Here is a 26915-nt window from a genome sequence, read left to right on the forward strand (position 1 = left end):
TTTAATTTTCAATCAAATTAGCTGCTTTGAATATCGATGATACTTACTACCTATGATAGAGCATTGCTGCCTATGTCCTTATATGCCCTTTTAATACCTGCATGCATATAGGTTCTTTGTTCAATTGAAACTGCTCCTAAGCGTTCCCTAAAAGTTTCAACTTAATGCCATTAGTGTCGTTAATTACAGTGACCGTAGAAGCAGCATTAAATGAATACATACAGTGTCTTCTGTCTAACTCAAAATCCACAACCTATGAAGGTTTGAAGGTGAAATTTTCAGATAATATTTCTGTTGTACTGATGACTACCTGCCATCCGTATGCAGGTTGCCAAAAGGGTATATCAGCAATATCTTAGGAACAGTTTTGTGTGTGATGTTAAAACTTACAATGCTTGTTGTGGGGGATGTTGAACTAACCAAAAGACAATACTTGTATCATAAGACTAATGCTTCTACTCCTACAACTACTGTTTCTATTACTATTACTGCTACTACTACTACTGCTAATAAAACTAAGACTACTACTAACTATACTCCTACTGTTACCACTATATTTACTGGTGCTACTACTACAACTAATAAACCTAAGGGTATTAAGGCGAAAATTTTGGACAATATTGTAACTTATTGAAATAAATCGAAACACACTATGCCCATATAGGGAGTCAAGAGGAAATATCAGCAATGCTTCAGGACCGATTGATGGTATTAATTTAAAAACTTCATCCTCTGTTGAAGGGGATGTTGAAAAAAGGTGCTATTTGCATACTGCTACTACAACTATTACTACGCATAATTACTGAACATTTCAACAAGGCTGAAAAAAAATTATGTCTCAAAACTGTGTTCGGATATTTTTTATGGGGCATGATGGGCGTGGGGGGGGGAGAGGTTTCTCTCAAATCACTTTGACTCTTAAAAAGAGGCCTGTAACTTGCAATTTAACATCAAATGAGAACTATCTGAATTTAATACGACTACTCATTCTATAAAAACCTTATATGCCCCCAGGGCATAACTTAAAGCCCTTGCCCCAGGCTCTGGGGGGGGGGGGGGTTGTGCCAACCCTGGAAGCATTTTTATGTTCTTTGGACTATTTTAACCAAAATTGCCATCGCATAATTTCAATCAGACACTTTCTATAACAACCTCGTATGCCTCCAGGGCATAACTTACAACCTTAGCCCTCAGGGCTGTGGAGGGTTGTCATACTGAAAGACATGATTTCTGGCCCCTTCAACTACGTTAAGAAAATGGCTATATCAAAATGTTGATCTGAAATGTTTGGGGAAAGGATGGGCGTGGAGGGGGGGGGGGCATTTGCCCTCCGATCGCTTTTGACTATTAGTAAGGACACTAGCCCTCCCAATCCCCAATTTAATGAACCCCTTTTGAAGTTTCTACGACAACACTTTCTATAAAAACCTTATATGCCCTCAGGGCATAACTTACAACCTTTGCCCTGTGGGGGGTTTGTCATCCTCAAAGACATAATTTCCGGTCCTTTCAACTACTTTGAACAAATTGGCTATCTCAAAATTTGGATTGGATGTGTTAGGGGAAAGGGTGGGCGTGGGAGGGGGGTTAGTATCCCTCCAATCACTTTTGACCATTAAAAAGGGCGCTAGCCCTTTTTAATGTTTTTAATCGAATTGAGCGTTATTGCGCTGCCTATGATTTGTTACAGCACAGACATGAGTCAAAATTAGTGATCCACCTAGCAAAGTTTTGGACAGTTATCCCTGTCAGTTCTGTAAGCTATGTTGGCCTTTTTTGGTTTCGAGAGCCGAAATATCTCAATTCCCTGCTATTCAGTTTCTTTTAATCAAAGAAAAAATTGTGCAAAACAATTAATTTACAATGGTAACTAGTTGTGCGAGTATTTCCGTCGTTTTGTCTTAGCCGTATGAAATTTTCTAATGTTTCATTTTTGTTTTATATGCTTTTTCTCTTTCTCATGTGTCTGAATAATCCTTGATGGGATTTAATTTCTCTATTTTAATTGTACAGCCATAAATGATAATTTATTTTCACTCTAAACTGGTGCCTTTTACAGTCTTAAAAAGCGAAAATCAGTCTTGGTAGAACAAATTAAGAGAGTCATAAGTTCCTTTTGGGTATGAGCTACCCATTCCCACTGCTTGAAGATGAGTACTGACCAATTTTTGCTTAGGGAGGTTTCTTCTGTTTTCCTTATTACTTATGTGTGGTTAGAGTAAACCTACTTTTTTGAGACCTGTTTTCTTTCTCTTTTTTCAGAACATGTAGAAAAGCATCATTTAAAGAAAGCTATGAAACAGGGTTGGGAAATTGAAAATTCAGAGGAGGATTGTTTGTCAATTGTATCTGAAGAAAAAGATGGCACCAAGTGCAATATTCCCAACGACGAGCTAGTGGTTATTGTAACTGAAGATGTAAGTTAAAGATTTTTTCTGGTTCTTCTATTATTTGCATTTCTCTAGGCTACTTAAGAGAACTTCTGTTATTTGTTATTATTGTTAGGTATGATCAGAAATTATGGTGAACGACTTTGCTTAGCAGCAATTAGTGATGCTAAAGTGATTTCTTAGCCCATGGGTTGAAACAGGGAGTATCAAATCAGAACAAGTTCTAACTTGACAGTTAACATCAAGAGATGCTAGAGTGAGTTGCTCATATGTTGCGTATCATGAAATTCCAACAACATGTGTAAATTTTCAAACTTACTCTTGCACGAGTAACTCTCAAAATCTCCGAAAATTCATTCACTTAAATCTCTCTTCCACACAAAATAAATCTTCCTTCACTTTCAAAGTGCCACAAACCTTTCCATTCTTTTTGTATCTTTTCCTGTAATTTTATCATGGTTTAGAATATTTTCAAAATGTTTTGCCCATCTCTCTTTAACGCTTTCCTTATCATTAATTGTTGCCCCGTTCCTATTTTTAACTTGGACAAGTCCAGATTAACTGTTCCCTCTCTATTTTTCTAACAGGCTAGTCCCACTGTTTTGTTGTTATGCCATCTGGCTGAATCATTCAAGATCTTTAGCCATTTTATCCATGGCCTCCACTTCACAACATCCTTAGTTCAAATTTTAATGTTTTCTCCACTTTCCTTACATTCCTCTTATTTTCATATGACCTATCTTTCAAACATTTCTTGTAAAAGCCCCTCGTCCCCTCTACAAAACTTAAAAGCATTTTTAATCGGTGCGTTTCTAGCTTTCCTCCTTAAGACACCATCTGTGTTTTCACAACTATTTTCCCAAAATTATTCCATCCATCTTCTACGTTGTCAATTCTAGACTCGCCAGTTTAGTTCTTGGGAATTTTTCTTGAGGTATCATCCGGGAATCTACCAACGTCATAACTTCCCGCATGGTAGTTGCCCTTCCTAAATTCCATCTTTAGATCAACCCTTGGCACTACTAGTGGATGATCTTTGCTTTTAACATCTATAACAGCACTCCTTTATATCCTATTATCTTGCATCGATCCCACCAGTCTTTGGTTCGATCCCGCCTAAGTATATAACGATGTGGCCACAATGTGTTTTTTTTTCTCCACCCGGGAACTTCGTATCGAAGGACTTGTCGTAGAAACTTCGAAAAGGGCTCATTCTATTGGAAATTGGAGTGACTAGTACCCTTTTTAATAGCCGAAAGTGATTGGAGGGCAACTAGCCTCCCCCTCCCCACGCCCATCATTCCTCCAAACACATCCAATCGAAATTTCGAGATATCCATTTTGTTCAGCGTAGTTGATTTCCAGATAAAAAATGTGTTTTTGAGGAGAACACTCCTCTACAACCCTCAGGGCAAGGGTTTAAGTTATGCCCTGGGGGCATATAAGGTTTTTTATATAAGGTGTTGTCGTAGAAACTTCAAAAAAGGCTCATTGGATTGAAAATTCAAAGGGCTAGTGCCCTTTTTAATAGTCGAAAGTGATTGGAGGGCAACTAGCCCCCCCCCCCCCCACTATTCCCCAAAACCCATCCAATAAAAATTTGGAGATAGCGATTTTGTTCAGCGAAGTTCATTTCCAAATAGAAAATTTTTTTTTGAGGAGGACACTCCACTACAAACCTCAGTGCAAGGGTTTTAAGTTAGGCCCGAAGGGCATATAAGGTTTTTTGAAAAGGCGTTGTGGTAGAAACTTCAAAAAAGGCTCATTCGATTGGAAGTTCAAAGGCCTAGTGCCCTTTTTAATAGTAGAAAGTGATTGGAGGGCAACTAGCCCCCCCCTCCCCCACACCCCTCAATCCCCCAAACACATCCAATCAAAATTTTGAGATAGCCATTTTGTTCAGCGTAGTTGATTTCCAGATAGAAATATGTTTTTGAGGAGGACACTCCCCCACAACCCTCGGGGTAAGGGTTTTAAGATATGCCCTGAATGCATATAAGAACGATGTTGGCAGAATGTACTATTTATTATTTTTTCCTTTAAAGCAGGACACTTCATATAGAGGGGGTCTTCGTAAAAACTTCAAAAGCAGCTCACTTTATTAAAAATACATAGTGCTAGTGCCCTTATAGGTCGTCTAAAGTGATTGTAGGGCAACTAGCCCCCCCACCCCCATCATTTCCCCAAGCAAATCAATGGAAATTGCGAGATAGCCATTTTGTTCAGCGTAGTTGATTTCCAAATAAAAAATGTGTTTTGAGGAGGACTCTCCCCCACAACCCTCAGGGCAAGGGTTTAAGTTCTGCCCTGGGGGCATATAAGGCTTTTTATATAAGGTGTTGTCGTAGAGACTTCAAAAAAGGCTTATTTGATTGAAAATTCAAAGGGGTAGTGCACTTTTTAATAGTCGAAAGTGATTGGAGGGCAACTAGCCCCCCCACGCCAATTATTCCCCCAAACAATCCAATCAAAATTTTCAGATAGCCATTTTGTTCAGCGTAGTTAATTTCCAGATAGAAAATATCTTTTTGAGGAGGACACTCCCCCACAACCCTCGGGGCAAGGGTTTTAAGTTATGCCCTGGGGGCATATAAGGTTTTTATAGACGGCGTTGTCGTAGAAACTTCAAAAAAAGGCTCATTCGATTGGAGATTAAAAGGGCTAGTGCTCTTCTTAATAGTCGAAAGTGAATGGAGGGCAACTAGCCCCCCCACGCCCATCATTTCCCCAAACACATCCATCGAAATTTTGAGATAGCCATTTTGTTCAGCGTAGATGATTTCCAGATAGACAATATGTTTTTGAGGAGGACACTCCCCCACAACCCTCGGGGCAAGGGTTTTAAGTTATGCCCCGAGGGCATATAAGAACGATGTTCGCACAATGCACTATTTAATTTTTTTTCTTTAGAGCTGGGCACTTCATATGGAAGTGGTCGTCGTAGAAACTTCAAAAGGGGCTCATTCGATTGGAAATTGAGAGTTCTAGTCCCCTTTTTAATAGTCGAAAGTGATTAAAGGGCAACTAGCCCCCCCCCCTCCCACGCCCATCATTCCCCAAAACACATCTAATCAAAATTTTGAGATAGATATTTTGTTAAGCGCAATTGATTTCCAGATCTAAAATATGTTTTGAGGAGGACACTCCCCCACAACTCTAAGGACAAGGGTTTTAAGTTATGCCCTGGGCATATAAGGTTTTTATAGAAGGCGTTGTCGTAGAAACTTCAAAACAGGCTCATTCGGTTAGAAATTCGAAGGGCTAGTACCCTTTTTAATAGTCGAAAGTGATTTGGGACAACAAGCCCCCCCCCCCCACGTCCATCATTCCCCCAAAGACATCCAATCAGAATTTTGAGATAGCCATTTTGTTCAGTGTAGATGATTTCCTGATAGAAAATATGTTTTTGAGGAGGACACTCCCCCAAAGACCTCAGTGCTAGGGTTTTAAATTATGCCCTGGAGTCATATAGTGTTTTTATAGAAGACGTTGTCGTAGAAACTTCAAAACAGGCTCATTTTATTTGAAATTCGAAGGGCTAGTACCCTTTTTAATAGTCGAAAGTGATTGGGGACAACAAGCCCCTCCCCCCCCCCATATTCATTCCCCCAAAGACATCCAATCAAAATTTTGAGATAGCCATTTTGTTCAGGGTAGTTGATTTCCAAAAAGAAAATATGTTTTTGAGGAGGAAACACCCCCACAACCCTCAGGGCAAGGGTTTTAAGTTATGCCCTGGGGGCATATAAGGTTTTTATAGAAGGTGTTGTCGTAGAAACTTCAAAAAAGCCTCATTCGATTGGAAATTCAAAGGGCTAGTGCCCTTTTTCAATAGTCGAAAGTAATTGGAGGGCAACTAGCCCCCCCCCTACGCCCATCATTTCCCCAAAAACATCCAATCAGAATTTTGAGATAGCCATTTTGTTCAGCCTAGTTGATTACCAGATAGAAAATATGTTTTTGAGGAGAACACCCCCCACAGCCTTCAGGGCAAGGGTTTTAAGTTATTCCCTGGGGTCATATAAGGTTTTTAAAGAAGGCGTTGTCGTAGAAACTTCAAATAAAGCTCATTTAATGGGAAATTCAAAGGACTAGTGTCCTTATTAATAGTCGATAGTGATTGGAGGGCAACTAGCCCCCCACGCCCATCTTTCTCCCAAACACATCCAATAAAAATTTTGAGATGGCCATTTTGTTCAGCGTAGTTGATTTCCAGATAGAAAATATGTTTTTGAGGAGGACGCTCCCCCACAATCCTCGGGGCCAGAATTTTAAGCTATGCCCTGAGGGCATATAAGAACAATGTTCGCTTAATGTACTAGGTGTTTTTTTTTTCCTTAAGAGCAGACCACTTCATATGGAAGGGGTTGTCGTAGAAACGTCAAAAGGGGCTCATTCGATTTGAAATTGAGAGTTCTAGTGCCCTTTTTAATAGTCGAAAGTGATTGGAGGGCAACTAGGCCCCCCCCACGTCCACGATTCCCCCAAACACAGCCCATAAGAATTTGAGATAGCCATTTTGTTCAGCGTAGTTGATTTCCAGATAGAAAATATGTTTTTAAAACATATTTAAAACACTATTAAAAAGGGCTAGTGCCTTTTTTAATAGTTGAAAAATCAACTTATCCACTCTGTGTGGACTGAGGCCATTTCTTTTCTAAGTCACTATCATAGTCACTATCAGTCCTAACACCAAAAATAGTCTTTCTGCGGTCACACTAGTCGCAGGAATAGACAATAACTTGCTGGCAAGTGCGGCGACGTAGGAAATTTCATCGCGAAAGTGTATTCGGAACAGAAAAACGTTGCCGTCCCCGTCGTCGTCTGTGTTCACCATTTTCCCAAACACATCCAATCAAAATTTTGAGATATTCATTTTGTTCAACGTACTTGAAAGTTCTGGAAATTAGGTCTGTTAGGATGATAACTTTCTCAGAGCCCTTAGTGCAAGGGTTGTAAGTTATGCCCTGGGGGCATACACGGTTTATATAGAAAGTTGTTGTATATGATTTATAGAATAGATTTTTGTCTTCCTCAAATCCAATTTTTATTTACAAGATATTCTACCTATTCATGAGGTAGAAACTTTGCGAGTCGCTGGCTTGACGCTGGTCTTCTTTCATCAAGAGAAGTAGAAATCAGGTAACACCAAAATGGCTGTGGAATTTCAGAATCCTTGCAGAATAGTTGAAATATCTAAGAGCTACGTTTTTCTAACAGAATTAATAATCAAAATTATTAAAAGTATTATTAGTATTATAAGCATTATTTTTATTCCTCGAATATTATTGTATATAAAACTTCGAATACCGTATCACAAAATTAATCATTTATCTTTGAATATTAGTGCGTCGAAAAAAAACCTCCTTCTGGCAAACTTCAGAAGTTTATTAGAACTGCGGGATGGGGTTTTAGTTATCCTAAATGAAAGTTAACTAATCCACTCTCTGTGGACTGAGGCCATTTCTTTTCCAAATCAATATCATAGTCACTATCAGATCTAACACCAAAAATAGTCTTTTTGTGGTCAAACTGGTCGCAGGAATAGAAAATAACTTGCGGGCAAGAGCGGCGATGTACGAAACTTTATCCCAAGTGTGTCTTCAGACCAGAAGAACGTTGCTTTTACTGCCGTCGTTGGTTTCTTCCTATGTCTTTAAAATGACGGAGTATAGTGAAACTTGATTTCTAATTGGTATACGCTTTTCTCAACTCCCGTCTCTTTTTTAGACAACCTTCTTGTTCTCTCCTTCAGCCTTCTTTTTTCTGGCAATGCTTCTTCTGCCTAGAAAAAAGTCAAAGAAAATCATTTTGTCACACGACGTCTTTTCCACACCACCCAGGAGGTAGAGGTCAAAGCGCGTTTTTTTTTTGTAGAGGTATCGCCAATAACCACTAATCCCCTGTTTAATTTTCATTAAAAACAATTATTGAAAATTTCAAAAATTGTTTTTAATGAAAATTAAATAAAACAAGTTCTTACTAAGCCAAATTTAAAGAATGTATATATTTTTTTTAAATATATACTATGGTCCACTAAGCCTCCTTTAGAGCCCGTGGTTTACATTTATAAAATTCATTATATTGTGTATTATATTAAAAAAAAAACTTTTTTCCATACCATCCAAGAGGTAGAGATCTAGGTACGTTTTTTTTAGAGGTTTCGATAGTTTTTTTTACTCGTTAAGAGTAGTCAAATATTACTTGTAAATAGTGCAAGCAAGTGAGAAACTAGTAACCACCTTACTAGTTGTCTGCTATAGCCACTAGTTCTCTCTATAATTTTTATTAATTATATTTACTCAAATTTAATATATATACATTTTAAAAAATTGTTGAGTATCTTCCGCTAAGTTTCCCAGATGCCAAGTTTTCCCATATGAAGTAACTTTAAGGGGCAAGATTATTTTTAAAATAATCATAGGCAGCGCGCTAGCGCTGCCTAAGTTAAGAACGATGTGGCCACAATGTGTTTTTCTTTCTTCGACAGGCACTCCAATCATTCGATTGGAAATTGAGAGTTCTAGTGCCCTTTTTAATAGTCGAAAGTGACTGGAGGGCCACAAGCCCCCCCCCCCCCACGCCAATCGTTCCCCCAAAAACAAAAGGCACTAGCCCTTTGAATTTCCAATCAAATGAGCCTTTTTTGAAGTTTCTACGACAACGCCTTCTATAAAAACCTTATATGTCCCCAGGGCATAACTTAAAACCCTTGCCCTGAGGGTAGTGGGGGAGTGTCCTCCTCAAAAACATATTTTCTATGTGAAAATCAACTACGCTGACCAAAATGGATATCTTAAAATTTTTATTGGATGTGTTTGGGGGAATAATGAGCGTGGGGGGGGGGGGCTAGTTGCCCTCCAATCACTTTCGACTATTAAAAAGGGTACTAGCCCTTCGAATTTCCAATCGAATGAGCCTATTTTGAAGTTTCTACGACAAAGCCTTCTATAAAAACCTTATATGCCCCCAGGGCATAGCTTAAAACCCTTGCCCTGAGGGTTGTGGAGGAGTGTCCTCCTCAAAAACATATTTTCTATCTTGAAATCAACTACGCTGAATAGAATGGCTATCTCATAATTTTGATTACACGTGTTTAGGGGAATGATTGGCGTGGGGGGGAGGGCAAGTTGCCCTCCAATCACTTTCAACTATTAAAAAGGGCACTAGAACTCAATTTACTGTCGAATGAGCCCCTTTTGAAGTTTGTATGACGACCCCTTCCATATGAAGTGCCCTCTAAAGGAAAAAAATAATACATAGTGTATTCTGCCAACATCGTACTTATATGCCCTCAGGGCATAACTTAAAACCCTTGCCGCAAGGGTTGTGGGGGAGTATCCTCCTCAAAAACATATTTTCTATATGAAAATCAACTACGCTGAACAAAATTGCTATCTCAAAATTTTGATTGGATGTGTTTGGGGAAATGATGGGCGTGGGGGGAGAAGGCTAGTTGCCCTCCAATCACTTTCGACTTTTAAAAATGGCACTAGCCACTCCAATTTCCAATCAAATGAGCACTTTTCGAAGTTTCTACGACAGCGCCTTCTATAAAAACCTTACATGCCCCCAGAGCATAACTTAAAACCCTTGCCATGAGGGCTGATGGGGAGTGTCCTTCTTAAAAACATATTTTCTATCTGGAAATCAACTACGCTGAACAAAATACCTATCTCAAAATTTTGATTGGATGTGTTTGGGGGAATGATGGGCGGGGGGGGGGGGGGAGTTGCCCTTCTATCACTTTCTACTATTAAAAAGGGTACTATCCATTTGAATTTCCAATCGAATGAACCTTTTTTGAAGTTTCTAAGACAACGCCTTCTATAAAAACCTTATATGCCCCCATGGCATAACTTAAAACCCTTGCCCCGAGGGTTGTGGGGGAGTGTCCTCCTCAAAAAGATATTTACTATCTGAAAATCAACTACGCTGAACAAAATGGCCATGTCAAAATTTTGATTGGATGTGTTTGAGGGAATGATGGGTGTGGGGGGGGGGGGGGCTAGTTGCCCTCCAATCACTTTCGAATAATGAAAAGAGCACTAGCCACCCCAATTTCCAATCGAATGAGCGTATTTTGAAGTTTCTACGACAACGCCTTCTATAAAAACCTTATATGCCCCCAGGGCATAACTTAAAACCCTTGCCCTGAGGGTTGTGGGGGAGTGTCCTCCTCAAAACATATTTCTATCTGGAAATCAACTACGCTGAACAAAATGGCTATCTAAAAAAAAAACGAAAATCTAACCTTTCGAAGTTTACCTTACAAAGACAGAGCAGACACTGAATAAAGACACAGAGCAGACACTGTCTTTGTAAGGTAAACTTCGAAAGGTTAGATTTTCGTTTTTTTTTGTCTTCTTTTTTGTTTAGCACTGAGGACGACTTGGCGGAGGTCCTTGTCGATATGTTTTCTTATATTTTGTCATCTTCATGGTTCACCACTGGCTAACAAAATCCTCGTTTTTTCACCCTTTTTGATTTTATTTTTCATTTTGTTAGTTTCTTTCCTCTCTGAGTCTCATTTGTCATGTATAGCCAGTGTGGTCTAAGAATGTATTTACGTCAAACTCAAAACGAGCAGAAATTAACAAAAGTTGAGCGAAAAACCCCAATGCCTTCCCAAGGCCAGGACAAAATTTGCACTTTACTGAAAAAATACAAATAAATGTGCATTGTCAGTTTAATATACATAAACTGATATTTAGTAATCAAAATGTTTATATTATTTGATTTATTAAAGTTATAAAAGTAAAAACATTTATATTTTTTCAGTGAAGTGCAAATTTTGTTCTGGCCTTGGGAAGGCATAGGGGTTTTGCGCCCAACTTATGTTAATTTCTGCTCGTTTTGAGCTTGACTCGGTTAATTATTGTAATTTCTGTTCGTTTTGGGTTTCATTTATTTATCGATGCTGGTTTGTGTTAGTTTCACGCTTGGTAGATTATTTGATGTATTTTTGCTAATTTTTTGTTTAATGGAGTTCTTTACTTTTCTTTGAAAAACTTATTTTGTGGAAAAAGTTTTTTAAATTAATCACACAATAAGGTTAGCCGTCTCACCATTATGTAAATACCGTTTAATTTATAAAAGATGACAGATTGCCGAAGATTGTCCTTTTCGGCCAACCGTCGAGGGCTAAACGGAAAGCCGGTCTTCTGCAGTTGGAATGGGAGGATGTCATAAAGAAAGATTTAAGGGAAATGGAAGCTTCCTGGGAGGGTGTAAGGAGGGATGCTTTGAATAGATTGGGATGGAAGAGGAGCGTGCGTAGCTGTGTTAACCTCAGGCGGCTTGGTGCTGCGGTGAGTCATTAGTAGTAGACATAGTATTTAACTTATGGGCTATTTTATTACCAAATACTGTATTGGTTATAACTAGATCATTACACCTACAAAATTGCTGTAGTCTATAACTGTTACTATTTTCTTTTTCTACACCAAATTTACCTAGGGTAGCATACCATTTATCCCTATTTCTACTGACCTGAGCTTTGAAATCCCCTAATAAAAGCTTACCAAAACAAACAACACCCAGGAGAATTACTCATCAATCAGAATCCATTGCAAATGCTGTTTCTTTTACTAGGGTATAATATATTCGAGGGGCGCCACTCCTCAAGGTCACCCTTCGGCACTTTTTGCAGTCAAAGCTCTGGTTAGGCAAATTTGTGATAGGTCCACTCTAATGACACAATGAGGCCACGCGAGCAGGATTTCCCTTTTGTGGATTGAGACAGAGGAAGGAGCTTGTGAAAGAGTGGAGACTTCAAACATCTTACAACACTGGAACAGCTCCAACCTCTTATACCCATCATATCCTGGTCTGGGCTTTCGTCAGGGGCAGCCTATAGAAGAGCTTTGGCCAAGTTCTTATCTTTTTTGGTATGACAGATGTACATAGACATTACAGTGGTTAGTACTATGTACGAAAATAGCATTGCTACGGTTAAGATAGGAAATGAAGTTAGTAGCTGGTTTCGAATTGAATCTGGAGCCGAGCAGGGTTGTGTTCTATCCCCATCATTTATGGATAATTTTGATGGACTTAATCCTAAAGAGCTCACCTAAGGCTTTGGGAGAACATCTTTTCCAGCTTTTTTCCTAATTATTTTTGCTATATTTACGTTGTCGCAGAATTGAGTAACAACCAGGCGTGTTTGCACATACCCTCTGAAATATATAAATTACGTGTTACATAAATATCGTGTTATTGTATAGTTTTGAATCATTGGGTGGCAAATTAGTAATTTCAAGTGAATGAAGTAATTCTAGTGTGAGTTGAATTCCCCCTTTTTGTGTTTCCTTCATAAAATGATACTTTAATGGGAATTGTATTCTCCTGGGAGGCGATTGGATAACTCTGGATTAATTTTACTTGCTTCATTTTTATGCTGTGCTAAAATAACGCGTTACTTCATTCCTTTGTAATTTTGATTGCTTTACTAATGTTTCCTGTTCGATTGATGATGCTCGTTGTCGCATGTCTTCTAGCAGGTTTTGTTGTGTATCATTTTCGTTTACGATTTGTTGTGATTCTTGCTGTTGCTTGTCTTCTAACGCATACTTCGTTATGCATCATTTTTTTTTCGTTTCGTTGTGGTGCTTGTTGTCATATGTCCTCTAATCGTAAGTTTTGTTGTGCAAATTTAATAAAATTGGATTAAAATCTAAATTCACAAGTTTAAAACATGCTGCCTTTCTGCAATTAGTTTAGTTTTGGACCGGATCTTTTGTTTTTCTCATTCATTGGACAAGTTCTGCTTTGTTGCAAACGAGGCTTTCATTTGAAAAGGTGATAGGGCTATTGGTTTCAGTTTTTGAATAGTATAGAACATGTCTTCACTAATTAGAAAAATATAGCAAGATAGCACAAGTAATTCAAAATGAAAAAAAGCGCAAATATTTAATAATTGTGTAAGCACCTGGGAAAACCAAATAAAAACCCATGGTTATGGAAATAGTACCGAAGAGAAGCTATTTGCTACATAAAAACACCACGAAGAAAAGAAAGAAAAGGAAGTTAGATATTAAGATACACTGGAAATCTGGTACAAAAGAGCTAAAATATCTATCAGGTTTTACATTAGAATAGTTGAATAGTATGTGTTTGAGAGTCCTTTGTTTAATCACTGGTGTCAATTCCCCTTTATTATTAGTATATTTTTTTTCCCAACACTCATGTTTTGTATTATTATAATTCCCTTTTTTGTGGCTTGTCGGTCATATGTTAGCAGGTATTGTATCCATATTTTGTCTTACAGGATGCATGTGCATATGAAGTTTATATAGAATCGTCTTGACTGGTGGAAGCTTCACTCTCTTGGAACTTCTTAGTTGGCTGAGTAAAATATTTTTTTCTATTAGTGGAGTTAGTTTTAATTAAAGAATTTTCAAACAGTAGCTTTTCAAAGACGTTTACTTTATAAATAAATTTCGAGTTCCACGTTTATCGTTTATAGCTATGAAAATAAGATTTGCATATGGTATACTTGGCCTAGTTGAGACCCAAGTGCAATGACATTAGGAGCCATTGTTACGGGTGATCCAGATCGTGTTGTCGGGGATCCAGTGATCCAGTTGTCGTGTAATCCAGATTTTAAGAAAATAAAAGATTACGAAAAAAAAAGATATTCAACAGACCATGGCTATGAGGAAGCAAAAATCGACAGAGAAAACAAGGAGCGATGTCATAACATTGAGGATTACCGAAACAAATATTGACAAAATACCCTCTTTTGCTTGTTCTTTACTAGATTCCAGTGAAGAAGAAGCCAAAGGCTTTTTCTGTATGCGATGTGTAGTTGAAAATATTACGTTAATTTAGAGATGCAACATCTTGGTTAAGTCTGGGTATGATTTAGAACACGATGAAAAATTAAATGAAAGAACAAACAATTTCTTTCAACTGAAAGTAAGGAACAGCATTGAAACTGAAAACGGACAGAAATTATTCCGTATATGGGAGGAGCTGCCACCACCTCAGTTCCTAGCTTCTTATGCTAATTTTTGACAAAGAGATATGAGCAATTTAGATAAAGAAAAATTGTGTAATCTCAGAATATTAGGCAATAACATTTGGGTGGTAATGGTAGCTATACACCATATACAGGAAAGCTAAAATAGATTATTTTTCACAAAATGTACAAACAAAATATATACTCTAAGTCTGCACAAAACAAAACACAAGATTATCTTAGGGAACTGAACCAGATTCCTTAAGCTCACAAGTTTTATAATCTATTGCTGGACTATAGTTGTTGCTACGGAGACAAAAAAAAAAAAAACAACCTTGAATTGCTACTAATTTTAAATCACAAATTAAGGTCCACATATTACGTGCTGCATAAAAGTACTATATCTGGCGAAATGTCAAGGAAACCCATAGTATCCCTCCTTAAAAAGATTCTTTAAAGTACATTTTTGGCTAGTATGGGCAGAGGCTCATTCTTTACTAGGTTGCAGCTGCCACTGCAATCATGATTCATGTAGAGTTTGCACAGCAATCATGTAGAGTTCGTCTAATTAACATTTAATTTCTCACCATTTCTTACTTACTACCTGTTTTCAAAAAAAGTAGTTCAGTACTGTGCAGCGTCTTTTTTCGTAAGAATGTCGAACTAGATAGTCAAAAATTGTCATAAAGACCATACAAAACTTGGCGACAGACACCACAGAGACACGCAGACATGGCTTATCTGATATCATACATTTTCTTTTAACTAAAGATCTTTCCGAATGATTACTTCAGAGAAATAATTAACAAAATTGGAAAATTAGCTTGACTTTTGCTGATAACAAGAAAGTTATGAGTTTATGCTAAATACAAGATATCAGACAACCCAGAAATAGATATTGACTGTAATCAAAACAATTAATTTCTATTTAAATAACAGATGAAGGGTACCAATATTTTAGGCATAAAATGATAGAAAGATTAATCCCTTTCATAAGAGTTAGTGAAATAACAGGAAAGATTTAACAAAATCAAAAGCTTTAGAAATATCAAGAGCGCATGGGTGAAAAATTTGCTATTTCAAGAATTATAAAAAATAAAATAAAAAAAAGAATTTAATGAGTGTGACTGCATTCGACCTAAGGAAGATTATTTGAAAAAAACTACGTTTTCTAAAGAGTTAAAGAGGCTGAGTCACAAGTTCGAACCTTAAAACGTACAGGGATTAGAAGGTACAGTTGGGGGGATGCCACCCCCCAAACGCCCCGCTTTCGCAGCCTTTAAATTAAAATTATTTGAAAAAAACTACGTTTTCTAAAGAGTTAAAGAGGCTGAGTCACAAGTTCGAACCTTAAAACGTACAGGGATTAGAAGGTACAGTTGGGGGGCTGCCGCCCCCAAACCCCCACTTTCGCAGCCTTTAAATAAAAATTAATTTTTTTAACTGAAAGTAAGGAGCGACATTAAAACTTAAAACGAACAGAAATTATTCCGTATATGAAAGGGGCTGTGCCCTCCTCAACGCCTCGCTCTTCACGCTAAATTTTGACTTTCTCACAACTCTTTTTTTTAAACAAAAAAAACTTTATCGTAAAGAGTGCGGGGTTGAGGAGGGCACAGCCCCTTTCATATACGGAATAATTTCTGTTCGTTTTAAGTTTTAATGTCGCTCCTTACTTTCAGTTTAAATTTTTTTTTTATTTAAAGGCTGCGAAAGCGGGGGGTGGGGGCGGCACCCCCCTACTGTACCTTCTAATCCCTGTACGTTGTAAGGTTCGAACTTGTGACTCAGCCTCTTTAACTCTTGAGAAAACGTAGTTTTTTTCAAATGATTTCTGCACGTTTTTGTACAGTTTATTACTTATTATTGCTTGACTTACTAAGGGTCGACCTTGTAACTCAGCCTCTTTAACTCTTTAGAAAACGTAGTTTTTTTCAAATAATTTAAAAAAGAAACTGAGTTTCTTTTTTAAACTTTAAATTCAGTATATAAAAAAATTTCTCTGACAGGGAATCGAACACGGGTGTTCTGCCTGCTAGTCAGGAGTATCGACCGATGTACCAAAGAGACACAATTGTACTTGTATTTTTAGTATGTGGAATCTATTTTTGACGCAAGCAAATTCCCACAAAACTTAATATTTGGTTTTTGGAAAACAAGGAATGGTTGGCTTGAGCTGATATTTTGAGGATAAGCTTCCAGGTGACAAAAAACCTAATCCTTTATATTTTATTCCGGTCGGATGAAGTTAAAGAGGGGCTGTGGTGGGGAAAGTTAGCATGGGCTCTTATAGGAAAACGAGGTTTTTCGTAAATGTAAATTCGGGGGATAATTTTTTCCGTCTGAAAATATCAAAAGGCCCTGCTGGGTCAAATTCCGGTTCGAATGAGTCCTCATTCACCCTGATCCGTTGCCAACTGTGGCCTGTAGGTGTGGCTGATAAAAAAAAAGAGAAATGAACTTTAAGTGGCTATATTTGTTTTTTGGAAAACAGGGAAGGAGTGATCGGATTGAGCTGATCGGACAACGTTACGGGGGGGCTGTGGTCGGAGGGTCGAAACTTCCGGCCCACTTTGACCCTCGAAGAGACCGTCGCAGGAGGGTGAAATTTTGCATGTTTCTTAGTTAGAACTTGGACTACAAAGTGCGATCCTCGCTGTCTCTCTGCGACCGCTAGGACCGGAAATCGCTTAACATTGTGGTGGGTCGCCTCTTTATAGAGGCACAAGTGTGCCTCCTTAATGATCAAGCTGATTCTCCCCAAATCTAATCCCAGAAGTAAGGTAGCCTACAATTGAAAAGTTGAAAGTCGAAAAGTTTTATTAACCAATAAATACAGATTTGAAATACAATACTCTTATTACCCCTCGAAAGGCTCCATGGCCAAGGATACAAGGGGGAACAACAACAACAACAACAAAAATCAATACAAGAAGCAAATAAAAAAAAAAGAAAAAAGGAACAATAACCAAATTACATATAAGACTAAAAAAAAAAGAACATACCCGAGGCCTGGGAGTCAAAACGCAAAGAAGACAACCATACGCCATGAAATAAACACTCAGGGGACATCAACTCCTTAGAGGAAAAGAAAAAAAATAATAATAATATAAATGAAATAAATAAAAACAATATGCTATTCTATTTGATTCTTAACTAAATGGTCCTTAAGAATCCTTTTAAAAGTCCCAAACGAGTGGCGTTTCTGTACTGAAGAAGATAGGGAATTCCACACCTATTGAAAAGCAATTAGGGGACTGAATACGGAATTCGGAAGAGGAATGTATTCGGAAACTGTTATTCAGATTGCCAGATATTGTAATATTGCAGTTTCAATGGAAGATAAAGAAACAGTAATTACATGAGACTGTGAAACCGTCCTGGCTAAGTGGATGGCCCGCTGAGCTTGGAATCCTTTTTCCGAGGATTCAAAGCTTGAATCCTTTTTCAACATTTTGGAAACTGAGGTTTCGATAGACTAAAGTTGTGGTAGTTGTGACAATATTTCTGACGTATCTCTGTTAGTATGCTATTTTCCTATTCAGTTTTAATATAACGCCAGAACTGAAGGACACCAAATTTTGAAACTGAAAGAGGCGTTTGAAATGAAGAATGTAACGTTCTTCTTAGAATGGTATTCAGAATCGCAGTCACTGTCCCTTAAATTGTGTTTTGTCTGTTATATTCATCAGTAAATTTTGCACAGGCTGCTTCTGTACTGAAGCTGCTCAACCAGAGTAACCACCCAATTATTATGAGAGTATATTATTACTTTACTTTGATTATGAGAGTATTATTACAATTACTATGAGAGTAGTAACTAACACCAAGATAGTTAGTAAGAACCATTACCTATACCAAATTTCGCTGTAACCATTTAGAGTTAATCCGACAGTTATTGACAGTGGCGATAACAAAAACTAAATTTTAGTTGTGAAGACGTGTTGTGTATGTGGTTTAAAAAAATCCAACATATAGTTTTTTTCAGTCAAATGAAGCTTTCGGTTAAAATAAGCATAGCCATTTATCAAGAGCTAGGAATAAGTTTCTTTTCTCGTTCGTTGAAAATGAGAGATCAAGACTGAGTTTAAGATTTTAACTTCCCCAGATTGAGAATAAATATGAGTTCTATAGAATAGATAATAACTCCGTGAGTGGATGTTTTTTTTTTCTTTATTTCTTTCTTTCTATTCGAAGTTGTGCTAGTGGGAAGCATAATTTCTTTTTCTTAATTTATAAAGGAGACGCAAGGAGCTGGTTCTCTGTCTCCTTTGTATGAAATTTATGTAGTGTTTGTTCAAGAAAGTCAAGCTCAATATAGGCAAAACAATATGTAGAGTTAGAACTTTGTCAATGCACTTTCTATGCTTCAGCTACTAAAATCGATTACTTTTCTTCCTTTAAACTCTCTGCGTTATATTCAAATAATCTACTTCTTCCAATTACCTTTTAGATATGCCTTACATGGACATGGGCTCATTTCATGCTTATAAGAACACTAAATCTGACTGACTCTTCTAGTAAGAAGATCATTTAAGAGTATTCAGCTGTCCGTCGACCAATATGATGCTTGATGTTTTGATTTCTATTCTAGAATGATGTATTAGCTTCAATTAATCTGTCTAATGACCAACTTCGAAACCAAATTCAAACAAGTTTTTGAAACAAAATTCCTGCGTCCCATAGTAGGGATCACCTACATTGACCGAGTATCCAATGAAGACGTCTGTAAACTCCACTGCATATGCACTATCATGGACCGAATTACAAGTCATCGTCTACGCTGGCTTGGTCATGTCCAACAAATGGCATCTATTCAACTCCCAAAGATCACATTTGAAGGACGAGTACATGGAACACAACCTTGAGGCAGAATTTGCCAGAGATGGTACGACAGCTTCATTGGCCAGAACCTCCCTCACTTTCTATTTCCACGACTAGTGAGAAAAGGATAAGCCCCGATACCGCCACAGAGGCCGGATGGGACATAAGTCAATTCAATGAACAACTCCAAATTTTAAGTAGAATCACTTATTGTCTAAATGGATACCTGATATTATGGGAAAATAATTGTAATATGCCAGTAGATGAACGGAAACCATTTGCTAGCCAGAAAGCTGGATTTCAGTGGACAATGTTAAATGATAGAGAAAACTCTTAAGTAAAATCCTAGCTGATGATATGAAAGAATCATGCTGTCTGTCTTTATGTGCTTCGCAGCCAATTGAGAGAGAGTGATAGAGAGGAAGAGAGAGAGAAAGAAAGAGAGAGAGAGAGAGCTAAGAATGACCAAGAGCACTCAGTTGAGAGTGTCAGAGAATATTGATGGGGACTTTGAACTGAACCAAAATATATTATGTGCACCCAGGTTGTCAAAAGAAGGTATTTGCAATATATCAGGAACGGCTTGGGGTTTAATTTGAAACTTTCAGGAATGTTGTGGTGGATATCGGACTGAATCAAAACGCACTATGTGCATCCACATTGTCATAATCTTGTATCTGTAATATCCCAAGAATAGCTAAGCGTATTAAGTTTAAACTTTGGATGAATCTTAAGGAGGATGTTGAAATGAAAAGAAGACAGTTTGCATTCCCAAATTTTAAAGTTGGTGTATACTTTATCTTAGGAACGGCAAAGTTAATTAATTAGAAACTAATGGAATGTTAAGGGGGGTGCTGATCAAAATTAAAAGACATTTTGGACATCCAGGTTGTCAAAAACGTGTATCTGCAATATCTCAGTAACGGCTAAGGGTATTAAGCACAAAATATCGGTGAATGGTGAGAGCGATGTTGGGCTGAATTAAAGACACGACATCATTCGGGATGTCAAAATAGTATATTTAGAGTAACTCAGGAACGACTGAGGATATTAATTTCAAACTTTCTGTGTTTCTGCAAATTCTCAGGAACTGGTATTAAGTTTAAATTTTCTGTGGATATTTGATGTTGAACAAAATCGAAATAAACTATGTGCCTCAAGGCTGTTGCAAGAGCGTAACTGCAATATCTCATTACTGGTAAAGGGCGAGTTGAAACTATTGGGGGATGTTGAACTAAGTCAGAAGACACCATATAGATTCAGGTTTTAAAAAGGGCGTATATTCAATCTAGCAGGAATGGCTCACGGCATTAAGTTGAAACTCCTAGACAATTTTGAAATATGCACCAAGGTTGTAAAAATAGTGCACCTGTAGTGTAGCAGGAAAAGTTAAGCATACTAAATTAAAATTTTCAGTGACTGTGTATAGGGGGACGCTGAACTCAAACCAATGAAACTTTGTAAATAATTTCTGAGACTACTCTGGCTAATCATGATAAAACATCGCGAATCGCGAAGAAAGAACGAGGACAACTGTTCACTGGCAGTTTTTTGTCCTCGTTTTTTTTTTCGCGATTTTATGTTTTAAGAAACTTTGTGTATCAGAGTTATCAAAAGGATGTCTGCAGCATCTCAAGAACGGTTAAGGGTTTGAAGTCAAATGTTTCAAAACATGTCGATGGGAATGTGGAATTAAAGCTACTATGTCTAGCCACGTCTTCAGAAGGGTGTATCTGCAAATTTCTCAGAATTAGCTAAGGGGAAAGTGGAGCTTTCAGGGAATTTTGAGTGGGTTGTCGCAAACTCATGTATCTAACTCCCAGTAACCCTGTCAAAACAAACTAATCCATCTATCGAAAAAGAAACTCCAGAATTCCTCTGGAGGAATGGCAAGACTATGGGAGACTCCAGAAAACATTAAGAATGAAAAAATCCCTGAAATAGCCCTAGTCTAAGCTATGAATTCATGAAAACAACGTGAAGAGGATAAGGCAAACGCCAAAGAAGCAGAGGCTTTGTAAATAGACCCCAAAGCTGCGCCAAAAAGTCGGCGGCGCGCCGCCGAAAAAAAGACCGTGGCGCGCCGCCGAGCTTGCATCAGCGCGCTGACGCCGCCGCTGATTCTATCGGCGGTGGCGTCACTAATACGCCGCCGTTTTTTTTTCTCTCTCTTTTTTGGTTATCGATATCGACCTCCGGGCTTCAACCGTCATCCCGGCTAATCTGTGTCCCAAAGATAAATACTTTCATCTTGGGCTCGCCATGTATATAGATTCGTAGAAAGGAGAAGAAGAAATTTTTATTGAAACAAAAATTCTACCTTCCACTTTAAAATTCTGTTCAGTTTTCTTTCTGATTTTTTTCGGATGAAAAGAGGTAGATAAAGGAGCATTAAGGCAATTCAGGATGTTATCATAGGCAGCGCAATCGAGCTGCCTAAGTAAAGAACAATGTTAGTACAATGTATTTTTTTTTTCCATACCAGTGCAATTCGTATCGAAGGAGTTGTCGTAGAAACTTCAAAAAGGCCACATTCGATTGGAAATTGGAATAGCTAGTGCCTTTTTTAATAGTCCAAAGAGATTGGAAGGCAGCTAACACCCCTTCCATGCCCACCATTTCCCCAAACACATCCAATCAAAATTTTAAGATAGCCATTTTGTTCAGAGTAACTGATTTCCAAAGAGAAAATATGTTTTTTGAGGAGGTTACTCCCCCAAAACCCTTAGGGCAAGGGTTTTGTAACTATGACCTGGGGGTATAGAAGAACGATGTTGGCACAATGTATTATTTATTGTGTTTTCCTTTAGACCAGGGCACTTCATATCGAAGAAGTTGTCGTAGAAACTTCGAAAAGGGCTCATTTAATTAGAGATTGGAGTGGCTTGTGCTCTTTTTAATAGTCAAAAAGATTGGAAGGCAACTAACACCTCTTCCACGCCCACCACTTCCCGAAACACATCCAATCAAAATTTTGAGATAGCCATTTTGTTTAACGTAGTTGAAAGTTCTAGAAATTAGGTCTCAGAGGATTACAACCACCCTCACAGCCCTTAGGGTAAGGGTTGTAATTTATGCCCTGGGGGCATATAAGGTTTTTATAGAAAGCGTTGCAGTAGAAACTTATAAAACGGATCATTCGATTGGAAATTGAAACGCCTAGTGCCCTTTTTAATAATCGAAAGTGATTGGAAGGCTTGACATTTTTATAGTAGAAATCGATGTGGGTATAATGTATCGTTTTGTTGTTGTTGTTGTTTAGACCAGGGCACTTCGTATCGAAGGAGTTGTCGTAGAAACTTCGAAAAGGCCACATTCGATTGGAAATTGGAATAGCTAGTGCCTTTTTTAATAGTCCAAAGAGATTGGAAGGCAGCTAACACCCCTTCCATGCCCACCATTTCCCCAAACACATCCAATCAAAATTTTAAGATAGCCATTTTGTTCAGAGTAACTGATTTCCAAAGAGAAAATATGTTTTTTGAGGAGGTTACTCCCCCACAACCCTTAGGGCAAGGGTTTTGTAATTATGACCTGGGGTATATAAGAACGATGTTGGCACAATGTATTATTTATTGTTTTTTCCTTTAGACCAGGGCACTTCATATCGAAGAAGTTGTCGTAGAAACTTCGAAAAGGGCTCATTTAATTAGAGATTGGAGTGGCTTGTGCTCTTTTTAATTTTCAAAAACGATTGGAAGGCAACTAACACCTCTTCCATGCCCACCACTTCCCGAAACACGTCCAATCAAAATTTTGAGATAGCCATTTTGTTTAACGTAGTTGAAAGTTCTGGAAATTAGGTCTTAGAGGATGACAACCACCTTCATAGCCCTTAGGGTAAGGGTTGTAATTTATGCCCTGGGGGCATATACGGTGTTTATAGAAAGCGTTGCCGTAGAAACTCAAAAAGGGATCATTCGATTGGAAATTGAAACGCCTAGTGCCCTTTTTAATAATCGAAAGTGATTGGAAGGCTTGACATTTTTATAGTAGAAATCGATGTGGGTATAATGTATCGTTTTGTTGTTGTTGTTGTTTAGACCAGGGCACTTCGTATAGAAGGAGTTGTCGTAGGAACTTCGAAAAGTGTTCCTCCGATTGAAAATAGAAAGGGCTGATGTCCTTTTTAATAGTAGAAAGTGATTGGAGGGAAACTAATCCCCCTCCCACGCCCACCCTCCCATTTTCCTTTATGTTTAAAAAGTAAATAATGCCTTAAGATTAAATCAAAATCCACTGTGTTAATGCTAATTCCCAATAAGGTATCTCAGCAGTATCCCAAGAACAACTGAGGGTATTATGTTCAAACTTTTGGGGTTTCTTCTGCTCTTAAAATTTGACCAAATCAAAATAGCGTAAGTGTATCCAAGCTATCAAAGAAAGTAAACAATTTTTTTGTGAATGTTATCAAGTTTTCCATTTCAGGTCAACTAGAGGAGGTATGAAACTTAATTAAACACTAATATTTGTGTCCAGATTTTTAAAAGGGTATATGTTTTTAAATGTTGCTGAAAATTTTTTTCTAGCATACAAATAGCAGGCCGAACTATAAATTCTTAAAAAAACGAAAAGATTTAAAGTATTATTTTCTTTTTCCCTGAAAAGACTATGTAAATTTAAAACGAACAGAAATTAATTAAAAACTGTTTCCGCAAAGTAAGTTTTTCAAAGAAAAGTAAAGAACTCCATTAAACAAAAACTGAGCAAAGTTAAAATCAAATAATCTACCAAGCGTGAAACTACCACAAATCAGCATCGATAAATAAACGAAACCCAAAACGAACAGAAATTACAATAAATAACCGCTTCAAACTCAAAACGAGCGGAAATTAACATAAGTTGGGCTCAAAACCCCTATGCCTTCTCAAGGCCAGAACATAATTTGCACTTTAAAGAAAAAAATACAAATGGATATGCATTCTCAGTTTAATATACATATACTGATATTTAGTAATCAAAATGTTAACATTATTTGATTTATTAAAGTTATAAAAGTAAAAACATTAATATTTTTTCAGTAAAGTGAAAATCATGCTCTGGCCTTGGGAAGGCATAGGGGTTTTGAGCCCAACTCATGTTAATTTCTGCTCGTTTTGAGTTTGACTCGGTTATTTATTGTAATTTCTGTTCGTTTTGTGTTTCATTTATTTATCGATGCTGATTTATTGTAGTTTCCCGCTTGGTAGATTATCTAGAGCTAGTATAGAAATATATCTATAGAAATGAATTACATTTTTTTTTGCACAGTTAGCAGAGCCCACTGAAGTTAAAGTAGCCTTAAACTTTGACTTGAAACGATATAACTTGACCACTTATTTCAGAAAAGAATTTTGGAGGGTTATTCCGTGTTGATAAGAAAAGAGGGTAAAGGTGCAGTTTAGTTCGTCCTGTAGTGTAGGGCACAGGAGCCCTATGGTAAAGGTGCAGGTTTTTTCTCCCTTGTAAAAACAACTTATTTCAGCAGATACAAAGAAGAAGTCCATTTGCGGCATTCTGTGGGACCCCAAGGTTCAATACTAGTACCAAATCCCGCGAGTGGCAGTTTATGCTCGTCAAGTTATGGCTGTACCGGCCACAAGTGCCCCAGCTAAACGGCTTTTTTAGCACGACAGGACTGATAGTGACTGCAAAAAGATCAATGGCTCCATACACAGTGAACAAACTCACTTTTGTTACATCAATTGTAACTGAAGTGATGTAACCACTGATTTAAAATTGTTGGTGTTGTTAAGCCACGGTATCTAACTTGTATACAGTGTTTTTTCGATGTTGTTATTTGTTTTGTTTTTCACTTCCTTTTCGTATGTATTTAATGAACAGGAGATGTTTGAACTTCAAACTTTGAAAGGTATACACACATTAGCCCAAATAATTAACAAGAAGGAAATGACTAAACACGTGATTTTATAGGAACAATGCGATGTTAAACATAAACACAACAAGTAAGTAAATCAAGTAAGTCATATTGTTCCTGTATGTTTTTAGCCAACCATTTAAAAATCCTTACTAAAATAATGGTTGAACATGCTTGGTGAAGTGGAATTTTATTATTATTTTTAATCAGAAAAATCGGCGCGCCGTGGCGCACCGCCGGTCTAAAATTGGCGGCGCGCCGCCAAAAAAATTTTGGCGCGCCTGGCGGCGCGCCGCCGCCGATAACAAATCACACATTCGCCGCCGTCATGTCGGCGTGGCGCGGCTTCGGGGACTATTTGTAAACAAACCTTGACAAGAGAAATTTCCAAACCATGTAAATGCTGTTGTGAAATCAAATTGTTTTTCACTAACATTACTAACGATTGTTTTTTTTAATACAATGGCGTTTTTTTGTTGGTAATTTTGCAAGTGAATGAAGAAAAAAGAAAAACAAAAATTGTGATCCGGCACTATGCTGATAATGAAAACGTCTGGAACTAGCAATCATTTTCTTTTTTGCAGAAAGCACCCTATCATGTCAATTTTTTGCCTACCTGGTCTTGTTTTTTTGGCAGTTTTTTGTCAGTTTTTTTTTTTTAGATATTCCGACCTTGAAAGTCAGAAAATCTTTCCAAATATATTTGCTGACAGCCCTGCTAAGGGTATTAGGTTGAAACCTTCAGAGAATGTTGAGGGGGATGTTTAATTTAAACAAAATACAACATTGTGCATCCTGGTTGTCAAAAAGGTGTATGAAAATATGAAAAATAAAAAATTTGGTTAAAAAAGGAAAAAAAATTACGCAAAAATTAAAATAATTCACAGATTAGTTTTCTATTGGAATGTAAAAGACTTCACTTTTCAGATCGTAAAATAATTTGGATTGTGCTTATATTAGAAATCTTCTCTGCTTTATTTAAAAAGAGAAAAAAAAACACAATAAAGTAATAAGGACGAAAATTCGTCAAATTTTCAATAGCCTAAAATGTTTTGAACTATCGTACAGGGTTGGGAATTATTAAGCAGATAGTTTAATAAACTTTATATAAATATAACCACTCTTAGAATGCATGTAACTATAATATTCAGACATTATAGTCCCTGTCGCCTCCCAAAAATGTTATAAAATTGTAAGCAAGCCTAGAAACAACTGGTAAGCAGAAAAAAAAATCACATATAGCAAACACATATTGTTATGCGCCTTCTTTATTATTCCCTTATCCATCCATATATATTGTATTGTAGTAGTGTTTGGCTTAGAACATTTTCTTCTATTGTTTGGCCAGTAGGATTTCTACAAAACAACGCTGTTCGGCTCTTAAATAGCCTACAACCCCGGGATTCGGTACGAAATGCGTATGAGCGTGTAAAGATATTGCCAGCTTCCGGATTACGGGAGTTGTATACATATCTATTCATTTTTAGGATTCAGAAGGGCATAAACCTCCCGTGTTTTGATAGCTTGGCAAACCTGAGATCTCCTGCCCATGATTATGATACTAGGTCATCTGTAGAGATTAATATTCCGCTGGTTGTTTTGGCCCGATCGATGTTTTCTTTGCTTCACAGGGCGATCAGAAGTTGGAACCATCTTGATCAAAATATAAAAAATATAGGTGATATTTCTTCGTTTAAGATAGTAATTAAAGGGATGCTTTTTAGTAAGTATGAATTTTAGTGTTTTTATTTATTTTTTTTTTTTTTTAATAATGATATTGGTAAATTTTTATGGCTCCTGGGGGTGATGATTATGATATGATAGTAAATTTAATGAAAATGTTAAGGTGTAAGGATTGTGGTGCTGTTTGGGGACTGTGATA

General features: G+C 37.4%; 1 protein-coding gene across 1 annotated transcript in view; it reads left to right on the plus strand.

The window, feature by feature from the left end:
• Positions 1-26915, plus strand: part of LOC148949063 (uncharacterized) — a 139431-nt gene that overhangs the window by 22499 nt on the left and 90017 nt on the right. Inside the window, exon 4 of the mRNA XM_089093127.1 lies at positions 2263-2417. Within this exon, the coding sequence (XP_088949253.1) occupies positions 2263-2417 (155 nt within the window). The remainder of the gene's footprint in view (positions 1-2262; positions 2418-26915) is intronic.

This window comes from Artemia sp. Qi Xiang Cuo, chromosome 8 (assembly GCF_049724085.1).
Source record: "Artemia sp. Qi Xiang Cuo chromosome 8, ASM4972408v1, whole genome shotgun sequence".
NCBI classification, from domain to species: domain Eukaryota; kingdom Metazoa; phylum Arthropoda; class Branchiopoda; order Anostraca; family Artemiidae; genus Artemia; species Artemia sp. Qi Xiang Cuo.